Source organism: Hyperolius riggenbachi, chromosome 11 (genome assembly GCF_040937935.1).
Source record: "Hyperolius riggenbachi isolate aHypRig1 chromosome 11, aHypRig1.pri, whole genome shotgun sequence".
NCBI lineage: Eukaryota > Metazoa > Chordata > Amphibia > Anura > Hyperoliidae > Hyperolius > Hyperolius riggenbachi.
In genome coordinates, this window is record NC_090656.1 from 175,460,617 (window position 1) to 175,476,135 (window position 15,519).

The following is a 15,519-nucleotide window of genomic DNA, read 5'->3' on the forward strand; positions in this document are numbered from 1 at the left end:
GCCAGTACTGACTTCTCCTTGTAGCCATGACCACTGCCTGGCCAGCTGTCAGTGCTGACTTCTCCTTGTAGCTGTATGACCACTGCCTGGTCTGCTTTCTGTACTGACTTCTCCTTGTGAATATATGACCATCACCTTGCCTGCTGCCAGTACTAGTTTCTCCTTATGAATATGACCACCACCTCGCCTGCTGTCAGTACTATCTTCTCCTTGTGAATTTGATAACCACCTGGCCTCTTGTCAGTACTGACTTTTCCTTGTGAACATGACCACTGCCTGGGCTGCTGTCAGTACTAACTTCTCCTTGTGAATATGACCACCGTCTGGCCTGCCGCCAGTGCTGACTTCTCCTTGTGAATATGAGCACCGTCTGGGCTGCTGTCAGTACTAACTTCTCCTTGTGAATATGACCACCGTCTGGCCTGCTGTCAGTACTAACTTCTCCTTGTGAATATGACCACCGTCTGGCCTGCTGTCAGTACTAACTTCTCCTTGTTAATGTGACCACCGTCTGGCCTGCCGCCAGTGCTGACTTCTCCTTGTGAATATGACCACCGTCTGGGCCTGCCGCCAGTGCTGACTTCTCCTTGTGAATATGACCACCGTCTGGCCTGCCGCCAGTGCTGACTTCTCCTTGTGAATATGACCACCGTCTGGCCTGCCGCCAGTGCTGACTTCTCCTTGTGAATATGGTCACCGTCTGGCCTGCCGCCAGTGCTGACTTTTTACTTGTGAATATGACCACCGTCTGGCCTGCCGCCAGTGCTGACTTCTCCTTGTGAATATGACCACCGTCTGGCCTGCCGCCAGTGCTGACTTCTCCTTGTGAATATGGTCACCGTCTGGCCTGCCGCCAGTGCTGACTTCTCCTTGTGAATATGACCACCGTCTGGCCTGCCGCCAGTGCTGACTTCTCCTTGTGAATATGGTCACCGTCTGGCCTGCTGCCAGTGCTGACTTCTCCTTGTGAATATGACCACTGTCTGGCCTGCCGCCAGTGCTGACTTCTCCTTGTGAATATGACCACCGCCTGGCCTGCCGCTAGTGCTGACTTCTCCTTGTGAATATGACCACCGTCTGGCCTGTCGTCAGTACTGACTTCTCCTTGTGAACATGACCACTGCCTGGGCTGCTGTCAGTACTAACTTCTCCTTGTGAATATGACCACCGTCTGGGCCTGCCGCCAGTGCTGACTTCTCCTTGTGAATATGACCACCGTCTGGCCTGCCGCCAGTGCTGACTTCTCCTTGACCACTGCCTGGCCTGCCGCTAGTGCTGACTTCTCCTTGTGAATATGACCACCGTCTGGGCCTGCCGCCAGTGCTGACTTCTCCTTGTGAATATGACCACCGTCTGGCCTGCCGCCAGTGCTGACTTCTCCTTGACCACCGCCTGGCCTGCCGCCAGTGCTGACTTCTCCTTGTGAATATGACCACCGTCTGGCCTGCCGCCAGTGCTGACTTCTCCTTGTGAATATGGTCACCGTCTGGCCTGCCGCCAGTGCTGACTTCTCCTTGTGAATATGAGCACCGTCTGGCTTGCCGCCAGTGCTGACTTCTCCTTGTGAATATGACCACTGTCTGGCCTGCCGCCAGTGTTGACTTCTCCTTGTGAATATGACCACCGTCTGGCCTGCCGCCAGTGCTGACTTCTTCTTGTGAATATGACCACTGTCTGGCCTGCCGCCAGTGCTGACTTCTCCTTGTGAATATGACCACCGCCTGGCCTGCCGCCAGTGCTGACTTCTCCTTGTGAATATGACCACTGCCTGGCCTGCCGCCAGTGCTGACTTCTCCTTGTGAATATGACCACCGTCTGGCCTGCCGCCAGTGCTAACTTCTCCTTGTGAATATGACCACCGTCTGGCCTGCCGCCAGTGCTGACTTCTCCTTGTGAATATGACCACCGTCTGGCCTGACGCCAGTGCTGACTTCTACTTGTGAATATGACCACCGCCTGGCCTGCCGCCAGTGCTGACTTCTCCTTGTGAATATGACCACCGTCTGGCCTGCCGCCAGTGCTGACTTCTCCTTGTGAATATGACCACCATCTGGCCTGCTGCCAGTGCTGACTTCTCCTTGTGAATATGGTCACCGTCTGGCCTGCCGCCAGTGCTGACTTCTCCTTGTGAATATGACCACCGTCTGGCCTGACGCCAGTGCTGACTTCTACTTGTGAATATGACCACCGTCTGGCCTGCCGCCAGTGCTGACTTCTCCTTGTGAATATGACCACCATCTGGCCTGCCGCCAGTGCTGACTTCTCCTTGTGAATATGGTCACCGTCTGGCCTGCCACCAGTGCTGACTTCTACTTGTGAATATGACCACCATCTGGCCTGCCGCCAGTGCTGACTTCCACTTGTGAATATGACCATGTCCTGTGCCTGCTGCCAACACATTTTTGAAATTTACAAGTTACAAATGTTATTCCTATTGGGTGCTCAATGCAATGAAAGTTCATGGTATTCTCCTTTATGCTACTTCTTTTCCTGTGGACTTCATTTTTAAATCAGATCTGTAGCTTGCTGATAGTATTTAAAAGTCATGCTTCTGTAATACTTACACAACAGATCTAATCCTTGTTCATATGACATGTTTTACAGTTGATACCATCACCATGGCAGCTGCATCCAATTCCAGTGAAGTCTATACAAACTCAATGGATGTTTTTGTCAGTAAAGGAGATTGGTCTTTGTTGGACATCAATGTGCACGATGAAAATGTTACACTTACGGGAGTAACATACAGTGCAGTTATCTACCAGGTAAAATTTTGAAAATAATGAATTGGTGAATTTGGAACCAATTTTTATTTTTTAAACTTACATAAATTATAATATTATTTTGCTTGCTATACTATGTTTACAGTCAGTTTGCAGGTTTATATATCCAAGGCAGAACATTAGATACAGATATTTTTGGGTGGCCTTCATACACTGGGAAGAACTGAGGAGACCGGCAAATAAAATGCCCCACTATGTAACTCTGTGTGAAGCGCGTGAATTTACTGAGGGCTTCTAATTACGCCCCTGGGCCTTAAAGTGCACTGAGCATCTAGAATACACTTTTTATTTTACAATGAACGTGAAGGGAGCTACGTAATGCACTGTGCCGTTGGGGGTAGGGGGAAGCGCCATTTCTTACCTTTTGGGGGCTGCTCCTCTAACCCACCATCCGTGTTCCCCAGGGAGCATCCGTAATTTCCGGCAGTTCAAAGATTCCACCTGTGGAGCACTCTCCCAGCTGCCGATATCCATACAGGGAGATGCACCCTACAAGCAGAATCTTTGATTTCCTCTTTACTGCGGATGCTCCATGGGGAACATGGCGCAGTCCACACAGACTTTGTGCTAGAGGAGCAGTCCCCCTGTAAGTAATGATGCTGCCCCCCTCCCCATGGCACGGTAGATTTGGTCCTGATGAAAAGAGGAGTATCCTTCTTAAAAAGCATAGGCGTGATTGGTAGTTGGCACCATAACGTCACACAGCGCAACTTCCGGGTCTTTTTGTGGACCACAAGTACAACAGACCGAATCTACTGTTATACTCCTGACTGTGGAAGGCACCGGCCAGGGCTCCGCAGTAGTCGAGTAGTTTTGAATCGAATCTCTCCGTCTCCCCAGCCCACGTACAGATGCTGCAGCTCCACTAGGACATTGTTTGGTCGGCGGAGAATGGCGAATTGGACTGAAAGACACGCTAATTGAGCGAAGCCATAATTACTAGGAGATACACTCCTATTGAATGCCGCCATTGTTCTGCTCTATATAAACTGTGCAAGATATGAAATCGATTTAGTACTGCCGAAATACAAGTGGATTTCGATGTCTTATGCTATCTATGTATGGATATTGGTGTTTGCATACATTTTATCTTGATTTAGGAGACAGAAGGAGGCTCCATCTACAGGAACATTGCAGGTGTGATCCCTGTGATCTGTCCATTTATCTGTGCGAGATCTCGCAGTGTGTATGGTGGCGTGGAAGAGGTGTGAGATTGCTCGCAGGATATTTTGCTAGACAGCTAAGGGTTTGTTTTCTGATGTCTGGTAGGCATCTTTGAGCATTTTTTTCAGTTAATTTTATTCATTTAATTGATTTTATTCCAATAAAGCGAAGAATTTCTCTTTGCATAGTACGCAGGAGTCCATGTATCGTTGCCTCCAGTCCAGCGTGTGTACGGACCTTACCTAGCATTAGAATGGCTGCAATTTTCATTTTCCCATTTAAAATGAATGGCTGAAATTTGATTGGCTGTTTTATGCTCCACCCACTTTTCCTTAATTTTAACTTCAGTCACCAAACGACCAACTTTGCCTAGTTTGAGGACTCTGGCTTTATTACCCTGAGAATGGCAGCCTTTTAAATTTTGAACTGTGTCCATCAGGCTGCCTCGCCCAATGGGAAGAATCACCTTATCTGGCATGCGAGTTCGAATTCCCTTGCGCCGTGTTAGTATGGCGGCAGTACTTCCGTCTCCAGATGTCAGGTGACCTGCAGTGAAGGCAACGTGTCCCTGCTAGCTCGTGTATACAGGAATTGACCCAGGAGCACCTATGCTTGGCTACCTATACTGGTGATACCTATGCTTGGCTACCTATACTGGGGATACCTATGCTTGGCTACCTATACTGGGGATACCTATGCTTGGCTACCTATACTGGGAATATCCGTACTCGGCTACCTATTCTGGGGGAACCTATGGTTGGCTACCTATACTAGGGATACCTATGCTTGGCTACCTATACTGAGGATACCTATGCTTGGCTACCTATACTGGGGATACCTATGCTTGGCTACCTATACTGGGGGAACCTATGCTTGGCTACCTATACTGGGGGAATCTATGCTTGGCTACCTTATACTGGTGATACCTATGCTTACAAATAGAATCAAAGAGGTGGGCACAGTGGATATCCGCCTTTAGGGAGGGTTCCACTCACTGGTACTGGAGTACAGGGTATCACCTTTTGCGTGCTCAGATTTAAGAGGTAGATGCAGTATATCTCATAAAGAAGAAGGAAAAATCTTGCACTGCTCCAAGGCTTTTTATTTTGTCAGTTCAATCTTCATACATATATATATTCAGATTCATTCCATAAAATGTAAAATATTCTGACATACCCTATTCGAGTCTTTGCTGTGGGGCAATGTGGGGGCGGCAGCGGCCTGCCTAACGACCGTTTCGCTCAAAAAACGAGCTTCTTCTGAGGACTGCGCACTACACATCCCAGTATGGGAAACTTTATACTGCCGAGCAGTAGATCCGTGTTGCGGGCACGTGACGCCGCTACGTATCACTTCCTGTCCACGTTCGCCGCGGGCACGCGTACACCATGACGCATGTCACGCGTACACTCAGACAGGAAGCCTATGCGCTCCACGCTGGACCACACAAACTCCCGTCCGCATAAGCCGCGTGCACGCGTACCACATGACGCATGCACGCGCACCTCTAGACGGGAAGAAAATGTGCTCCATGCTAAATGCCTAGGACCCAACACTTTTTGAGTCCCAGCATTTTCCACTAGGTGGTGCTCAAACATACAGAAGAGGACTATGTCTACACATATCTTACAAACACCAATACTTTGTCATAAAAATTATATCTTTACTTCAAAACTTGTTTTAAAAACTGTGTTCTAAAATATATAGTGAAAGCTATATCATTAATAATGCATAATTAGTTGAACTATTTCAGTATACATTTCACTTTTTTTCTCTTTATATGGGGGTCAGGATAGTGGGACATAAAGGGCGTTATCTACTCTATTCTAAATACATATTTCCTATTAAATTGTCCTTTTCTGGATATTTAGGCACCATATTTATGTAAATCTCCCACATTCCCCCACCTATTTATGCATTATATCTCTATTAAAAACAAATCCTCAGGTTTTACTGGACGGATGGCTAAACCCACTTTCTTACTTATTCATGGATCCAAGAAGCATTGCATATCCAGGTGGTCATTTAGACCTAAAGGTCCCATAGCATCACTATTCACTATCCACCTACTTTCCTACCTCAGTAACAACTGCTCTCTGTTCCCTCCTCTACTTTGGATCTGTACCACTTCTAAGCCTGCAAAGAAAAGGCACGTTGCATCCCAATTATGCTCATTTCTGCAATGTTCAATCAATCTGCTACAACCTCTTCCCGTTCTCACTGATTTTACATGTTCATGAATGCGTTCTCTCATCTCCCTTGTTGTCATGGCAATATAAAATCTATGGCAGGGACACCAGATGATATAAACTACATACTTCGTTCTACACGTTATAAAGTCCTTAGTTCTATTCTCTACGGGTCCAACTTTCAAATATTTTCCAGGTTGCATTTGTGAACAGAGAGAGCATCGAAAACATCTATAGTTCCCCTTTTGTTGTAATTTCTCCAACCACATTGGTTCCCTAGGTGTTCTGAATTCAGACGATGTCAACTTATTACCAAGGGTGGATGCCCTCTTAAATGTCACCAAGGGGGGTTGTTTGTATATTTCTTTTAGGACCGGATCTCTCTGGATCAACTTCCAATTTTTTAAAATACTTTGTTTCACCTCTTTATGCATGGGGGTATAGTCAAAAGAGAAAGTCAATCGGTTCTCCTTGCCTACCTTTTCATATTTTCCTATCTCTCTATTTTTTCTAATGAGCTCTTTTCTATCCCTCCTTCTTGTTTTTTCTAAAGGCTCTTCCAACAACTTTGGTTCATACCCTCTTTTCTCGAGGTCTAACTTCAAATTCATTGCTTGTTCCATAAAATCTTCTTCCTGAGTGTTGTTCCGCTTTAATCTTAAGAACTGTCCATATGGAAAGGATCTAAAAGTGTGTTCTGGATGATAACTCTCTTTGTGTAACAAGAGGTTTCCGCTGATCGTTTTTTTATAGCCCTTAGATATGACTCTTCCTTCTTTAATAATTAATTCCAGATCCAGGTAGGTCACTTTTTCCGTACTGTATTCATACGTAAACTGCATATTTTCTTTTCCATCGTTTAAAGAGACACTGAAGCGAAAAAAAAATTATGATATTATGATTTGTATGTGTAGTACAGCTAAGAAATAAAACATTAAGATCAGATACATCAGATACATGACTGGTGAGTTTCGGGCCCCTAGGCCAAAGAGGTCATAGCCTAGGGTCACAAAAACCTGTTTTTTTGGGCTATTTCAATGGTAGTGATGCTGACGTACATAAATCGCAGCCATGGCCGTTAGCAACGTCTGAATTTCACGAAATGTCTCATGCAGGTAGAAGACATATTGTTAGACTTGGATTCCAAAGATGGGGTCTCTACATCTCTGCAAACCAGAGTTACAGGGGTCCAAAATTGGTAAAATCCCCCATAGGCTTTCATTGGCTCCCTATTTCACTTTCCAAAATCTCACTTCTTTTCAAAGGGCAATGGCTCAGCAGTACCAAATTTTCTAGCATTGTAGGGACTCTTAGGGGGATCATGACTGGTGAGTTTTGCCACTGCTGAGCCATTGCCCTTTGAAATGGTGTGAGATTTTGGAACGGTAAATAGTAGGTCCAATGAAAGCCTATGGGGGATTTTACCAATTTTGGAGCCCTGTAACTCTGGTTTGCAGAGATGTAGAGACCCCATCTTTGGAATCCAAGTCTAACAATATGTCTTTTACCTGCATGAGACATTTCGTGAAATTCAGACGTTGCTAATGGCCATGGCTGCGATTTATGTACGTCAGCATCACTACCATTGAAATAGCCCAAATAAACAGGTTTTTGTGACCCTAGGCTATGACCTCTTTGGCCTAGGGGCCCGAAACTCACCAGTCATGTTCCCCCTAAGGGTCCCTACAATGCTAGAAAATTTGCCACTGCTGAGCAATTGCCCTTTGAAAAGATGTGAGATTTTGGAAAGTGAACTAGGGAGGCAATGAAAGCCTATGAAGGATTTTACCAATTTTGGACCCCTGTAACTCTGGTTTGCAGAGATGTAGGGATCCCATCTTTGGAATCCAAGTCTAACAATATGTCTTCTACCTGCATGAGACATTTCGTGAAATTCAGACGTTGCTAACGGCCATGGCTGCGATTTATGTACGTCAGCGTCACTACCATTGAAATTGCCCAAATAAACAGGTTTTTGTGACCCTAGGCTATGACCTCTTCGGCCTAGGGGCCCGAAACTCACCAGTCATGTTCCCCCTAAGGGTCCCTACAATGCTAGAAAATTTGCCACTGCTGAGCAATTGCCCTTTGAAAAGATGTGAGATTTTGGAACTGTAAATAGGAGGCCCAATGAAAGCCTATGGGGGATTTTACCAATTTTAGACCCCTGTAACTCTGGTTTGCAGAGATGTAGGGAACCCATCTTTGGAGCCCAAGTCTAACAATATGTCTTCTACCTGCATGAGACATTTCGTGAGATTCAGACGTTGCTAACGGCCATGGCTGCGATTTATGTACCTCAGAATTGCCACCATTGAAATTGCCCAAATAAACAGGTTTTTGTGACCCTAGGCTATGACCTCTTCGGCCTAGGGGCCCGAAACTCACCAGTTATGATCCCCCTAACAGTTCCTACAATGCTAGAAAATTTGCTGCATGGCAGTGGCTGCATGGTGTAATGGTGAATGGCTCTGCCTCTGACACAGGAGACCAGAGTTCGAATCTCGTCTCTGTCTGTTCAGTAAGCCAGCACCTATTCAGTAGGAGACCTTAGGTAATTCTTCCTAACACTGCTATCTTGTCTAATTTTTCTCTTGACAACTGTTGAACACAAAATACAAGGCCATGTCTGGCTACATGTCTGTAAGCAGTGGCTGCATGGTGTAAAAGTTGAATGGCTCTGCCTCTGACACAGGAGACCAGAGTTCGAATCTCGTCTCTGTCTGTTCAGTAAGCCAGCACCTATTCAGTAGGAGACCTTAGGCAAGTCTTCCTAACACTGCTATCTTGTCTAATTTTTCTCTTGACAACTGTTGAACACAAAATACAAGACCATGTCTGGCTACATGTCTGTAAGCAGTGGCTGCATGGTGTAATGGTGAATGGCTCTGCCTCTGACACAGGAGACCAGAGTTCGAATCTCATCTCTGTCTGTTCAGTAAGCCAGCACCTATTCAGTAGGAGACCTTAGGCAAGTCTTCCTAACACTGCTATCTTGTCTAATTTTTCTCTTGACAACTGTTGAACACAAAATACAAGGCCATGTCTGGCTACATATCTGTGCTACTGACTATATAGAGTGTGCCCTAGTGGCTGCAGCTCTGGTGCTTTGAGTCTGCCAGGAGAAAAGTGTGATATAAATGTTATTTGTCTTGTCTAATTTTTCTCTTGCATTAAGCATAAATGGTACATGCTAGGCTACTTTCAGCTACTTTCAGCTACTTTCTGCTACTTTTAGCTACTAGTGTTGGTGGTACAATGGATATGTTAGTTGCCTACCATACACTGAGGCCTGGGTTCAAATCCCTATCATGGTATATAAGCTGGTTTTTGAAATACTGGAAATCCCTGGCAGATGAGACCGAGGGAGCCCAGAAGAGGCTAATTAAAAGCTACCTAGCAGAGTGTGTAGCAGCTGTCCCATAACTAATTAGTGTAGGCAGACAACTGAGTCAAATGGTGTAAGGACCTAGCTTGGAGGAGGGAGGGTGGGCGGGTCCTCCAGCAGTGATGTGTATTTCACTCAATCATGTCTGCCTCCAGGTATTAGAGTCTTTGAAACATATTTTTCTAGGTGTCAGAATTTTTTCTTTTTTACAAAGTTTGCCTCCCCATTGAAGTGTATTGCGGTTCGCGAAAATCGGAGGTTCGCGACATCAGGCATAGCAACCCCCAGTATAGGTAGCCAAGTATAGGTATCCCCAGTATAGGTAGCCAAACACAGGTATACCCAGTATAGGTAGCCAAGCATAGGTATCCCCAGTACAGGTAGCCAAGCATAGGTTCTCCCAATATAGGTAGCCAAGCATAGGTATCCCTAGTACAGGTAGCCAAGCATAGGTTCTCCCAGTCAGGGGTGCCTCTAGTCATTTTGTCACTCCAGGCGAGAAAACCTGTGGCGCCCCCCCAAGCCCCTCCCCCCCCAGGAAAATAATCATAATGCAGCATCGTTTCACCAGAAAATAATCATAATGCGGCAGTGTTTCATCAGAAAATAATAGTAATTATCGTAATTCAGAATCGTAATTCACCAGAAAATAATCGTAATGTGGCAGTGTTTAACCAGAAAATACACTTATTGCAGCAGCAGTTCACCGGAAAATATTCGTAAGGTGGCAGCGTTTCACCAGAAAATACACTTATTGCAGCAGCATTTCACCAGAAATTAATCATAGGGCAGCAGCGTTTCACCAGAAAATAATCGTAATGGGGCAGCGTTGTCAGAAAATAATCGTAATGTGGAAGCGCTTCACCAGAAAATACACGTAATCCGAGCAGAGGGAAAGAGTAGAGAGGGAGAGGCAGCATAAGATGTAAGAGGGGGGTAGAGGAACAGAGAGGGGGAGGGATAGACAGCATAAGATGGAAGAGGGTGCAGAGAAACAGAGGGGAGAGGGAGAGACAGCATAAGATGGAAGAGAGTGCAGAGGAACAGAGAGGGGTAGAGACAGCATAAGATGGAAGAGGGGGCAGAGGAACAGAGAGGGGAGAGGGAGAGACAGCACAGCACTAAAGCACAGGTTTACAGCTTAACCAGCCTACAGCCTAACCAGCTTTCAAAGAAAACTCTAGTATCAAAAGAGCAGGGCACATTCTAGCAGTTATAACAGTACTGGGAGTCTGCACACAGGACAGGAAGTGTTCTTAGCAGCCTGCCTGCATACCTTCTCTTCTGCCTGTGCATGCAGCTTATCATCTCTGGAGTAGTGATGGGTCGTTCGTGAACGAGCCGGCTCTAAGAGCCAGCTCTTTGCTGCGAACGACAAGAGCCGGTTCTCAGTTTTGAAAGAGCCGATGCCTCAGCCGCCCCACAGAGCTCTGCTTTGCTCTGCAATAAAGGGCGCTGAGGCATGTTGGAAGATATAGTCTTCCTCTTGCAGCTTGTAGGAGTGTATGGGGTGGAGCAGAGCAGTAGCAGGAGGGATTGCCCCAGTCAGAGAAGCAGTCTGGAATTGTCATGGAGACGGGGGCGGGGCTTTTACTCCGATTCTGAGTGGTGTTTAGTGATATTTAATGAAGAGCCGATTCAGAGCCGTAAGAGCCGGCTCTTTAATGGGAGCCGATTCAGAAGAGTCGATTCTCTGAAAAGAGCCGGAATTCCCATCACTACTCTGGAGCAGAAACTTCCCTTCTCCCGGGCTGTGTTGCTGTCTTGTGCGGGGGCGGGGCTCCAACACGGACACATCACATTCTTCTCTCTGTGACTGCATCTGTACCCTGGCTGTCTCGCTCCAGTGTCTGTGTGCAGCCAGTGACACAGGTGGGGGGTCAGACTGTCGGGGGCATAAGCTGGCTGGCCGCTGGCTCCTGGTTTGACTGGCGTGGGGCGGAGTTAAAGGCTGGGCCACACGAGGTAAACACTTTACCTGTGTGGCTACTGAGAAGAAGGGGCACGGCTTTAAAGAAGGAGCCTGGCAGAGAAGAGCAGTATTGATTGCTCTATTGGCTGGGGAGAAGTGGAGGTGGAGGCACTGCTGAGCACATGGTAGCGTGCCGAGCACCGGGGACTGAGTCGGGAGGTAATATAATATAAAAAAAAAAAAAAACATGGTCACAGAAGCAGCGGCGGGGGAATGCGCCTCACCACCTCATGGCGCCTCACCACCTCATGGCGCCCCAGGCAACTGCCTATACTTGCCTGGTGGGTGAGACGCCCCTGCTCCCAGTATAGGTAGCCAAGCATAGGTATTCCCAGTATAGGCAGCCAAGCATAGGTATCCCCAGTATACATAGCCAAGCATAGGCATGCCCAGTATAGGTACCCAAGCATAGGTATCCCCCGAATAGGTAGCCAAGCATAGGTATCCCCTGTTTAGGTAGCCAAGCATAAATAGGTTCTACAGTATAGGTAGCCAAGCATAGGTTCCACCAGAATAGGTGGTCAAGCATAGGTATCCCCAGTATAAGTAGCCAAGCATAGGTATCCCCAGTATAGATAGCCAAGCATAGGTGCCCCCAGGTCACTTCCTGTATGCATGAGCTAGCAGGGACACGCTGTCTTCACTGCAGGTCACCTGATGTCTGCTGCCATGCTAGCGAGGCCCAAGGGGATCTGGACTCGTGGTCAGACAAGGTAAAGGAGCGGCAGTCAGCGGTGTGCGGGTGGGGAGACTGATGGAGCTGTGGGAATGGGGGGAGTCTGACTAAGTGGTAGGCAAGCATAGGTTCCCTCAGTGTAGGTTACCAAGCATTGGTTCCTTCAGGAATAGTTAGCCAAGCATAGGTTACCCCAGTATAGGTAGCCATGCTTGGCTAACTATACCGGGGGAACCAATGCTTGGTAACCTGCACTGAGGGAACCTATGCTTGCCTACCACTCAGTCAGACTCCCCCCTCCCCCTCTATTCCCGCAGCTCCATCAGTCTGCCCACCCCCACATCGCTGGCTGCCGCTCCTTTACCTTGTCTGACCACGAGTCCAGATCCCCTTGGGCCTCGCTAGCGTGGCAGCAGACATCAGGTGACCCGCAGTGAACACAACATGTCCCTGCCAGCTCATGCATACAGGAAGTGACCTGGGGGCACCTATGCTTGGCTACCTATACTGGGGATACCTATGCTTGGCTACTTATATTGGGGATACCTATGCTTGGCTACCTATTCTGGTGGAACCTATGCTTGGCTACCTATACTGTAGAACCTATGCTTGGCTACCTAAACAAGGGATACCTATGCTTGGCTACCTATTCGGGGGATACCTATGCTTGGGTACCTATACTGGGCATACCTATGCTTGGCTATGTATACTGGGGATACCTATGCTTGGCTGCCTATACTGGGGATACCTATGCTTGGCTACCTATACTGGGAGAACCTATGCTATGCTACCTGTACTGGGGTTACCTATGCTTGGCTACCTATACTGGGGATACCTGTGTTTGGCTACCTATACTGGGGATACCTATACTTGGCTACCTATACTGGGGATACCTATACTTAGCTACCTATACTGGGAGCAGCTATGCCTGGTGGCTACCTATTTTGGGGGAACCTATGCTTGGCTACCTATATTGGGGAACCTATGCTTGGCTACCTATACTGGGGATACTTATGCTTGGCTACCTATACTGAGGGAACCTATGCTTGGCTACCTATAATGGGGATACCTATCTTTGGCTTCCTATACTGGGGATACCTATGCTTGGCTACCTATACTCAGGGAACCTATGCTTAGCTACCTATACTGAGGGAACCTATGCTTGGCTACCTATAATGGGGATACCTATCTTTGGCTTCCTATACTGGGGATACCTATGCTTGGCTACCTATACTCAGGGAACCTATGCTTAGCTACCTATACTGAGGGAACCTATGCTTGGCTACCTATACTGGGGTTACCTATCTTTGGCTTCCTATACTGGGGATACCTATGCTTGGCTACCTATACTGGGGGAACTTATGCTTGGCTATCTACTGTATAATGAGGATACCTATACTTGGCTACCTATACTGAGGATACCTATGCTTGGCTACCAATGCTGGGGATACCATGCTTGCTTTGCTTTTTGAATATCAGAATAACTAACCAACCAACAGATTATCTTGATAAAACGTAAAAAATGTAGTATCTACAGATCTCTGAATATCTGAGTAATTGTTTGCTTTGATATAAAAGACTGTGATATTGTTTATATCTTAGTGCTGTTCTGTCTGTTTCTCTGTTGAAAACAAAAACTTTATACAGCCTTCATCATTGCTATATTCAACAAAGTCCCTGTTATCCGGAACTCTGGCAACTGGAAGTCTCAACTAACCGGCCTGCCTGAGTGATAACCCGGATTTTGTTTTCGGCGGTTTTGATGCTTTTAAAATACCTACTGAGCCTCCAGCGACATCTAGCAGCCTTCCTGCAGCACCTAGCGGGCTCTTAGCAGCTTCCGGCATTCGTGCACACAATTTGGCGTGTCACCTGACCCTATCCAGCTTCTTTGCACGGAGGAAGATGGAAAGCCACTAAGAGCCCATTAGGCGCTGCAGGAATGCTGCTAGACACCGCTGGAGGGTGGGTAAGTATTTTAGGGGAGGAGGTTTGTGCTTTTAGGCAGGTACCTCCATTGTTGCTGAATAACGGTTGTAACTGTCAAGCAATACCATACTTCAATACTGAATATATGAATAACTAATCTGTGCCATACTGAGTTTCCATATATACTAGTAGTTAGAAAGGGCCAGAAACAAATCAAACCAGGATAAAGAGAAAGACTTTGGGCTTGATTCACAAAGCCGTGCAAACTGTTTAGCACGGGTGTGAAGTGCCGTTCGCGGACTTTTGCGTGCGCAAAGTGCCGTGATTCGCGTGATCGCAGACTTTTGCGCGCGCAATTTGCCGGCAAATTGCGTGCGCAAAAGTCCACGATCGCGCGAATCGCGGACTTTTGCGCTTGCAAAGTTCTGTGATTCGTGCGATCGCAGACTTTTGTGCGCGCAATTTGCCAGCAAATTGCGTGCGCAAAAGTCCACGATCGCGCGAATCGCAGCACTTTGCGCGCGCAAAAGTCCGCGAACAGCACACCCGTGCTCAACAGTTTGCAAGGCTTTGTGAATCAAGCCCTTAGAGTTTTATTGGTTTTCATCCTGCGCAAGGGAAAATGTCAGAGAAGCGTCACAGAGACTCAAACGAGGATAAAAGCGCTACAGGCAATCCTGAAACACCACAAAGAATGACTAAATTCCAAATGTTAGATTGTGAGTAACTGTAAATTAAATCATTTTTAAAACTGAAGGTCTAGCAGGCCATACATTCATCAATTTTAGTGGCAGATCCAATTACCGTGATTCAATCTGCCTGTTATCTGTGACTCAACAAGTAGCATAGATCGTACTTTTGAATGTGGCGGTGAGTGGTAGTAGATTGGTATCGAACAGTGCAACGCTGCAGTTTGGTAGATTTTCAGTAGATCTCATGGTGAAATTGAGTGAAAATCTGTGTGCCGTGTATTGGGGAATCGTTCCCTCTCTGATCAGATACAGAGAGGGAAAAAATCTGTGCGGGTATCGGCCCACTTTAATGTAACCATTCTCCAGAGAGAATTCTGAACTCAGATCCCCAAGGACATGGATTCACTCTTTATTTTAAACTATCCTCCCCACCTAAACAAAATCAAATCAAATCTGGAAATTCAGTCTAAATATCACATGTCCTGGGTGGGTAGAGTTAATGTTCATAAAATGGACATTTTACACAGATTTCTTTATGCATTTTAATTCATTTTCATTATCCTTTGTTAACCAGCTCAGGACTATGTTATATGCTTTATTTAAAGTGGGAGACATCCTGGACTTAAAGGGAAGGTTCGCGCAGACTATAAAAAACAAACTGCAATTACCAGGGGCTTCTTCCAGCTCCTGGCAGTCGATCGGTGCCCTCGCCGCAGCTCCTCTCCC

At 46.7% G+C, this 15,519-nt stretch overlaps 1 protein-coding gene across 1 annotated transcript in view; it reads left to right on the forward strand.

Moving 5' to 3' along the window:
• LOC137537915 (5-hydroxytryptamine receptor 3A-like) overlaps nucleotides 1–15,519 on the forward strand; it is a 106,358-nt gene that overhangs the window by 65,283 nt on the left and 25,556 nt on the right. The window contains exon 8 of the mRNA XM_068259845.1: nucleotides 2,605–2,765. Within this exon, the coding sequence (XP_068115946.1) occupies nucleotides 2,605–2,765 (161 nt within the window). The remainder of the gene's footprint in view (nucleotides 1–2,604; nucleotides 2,766–15,519) is intronic.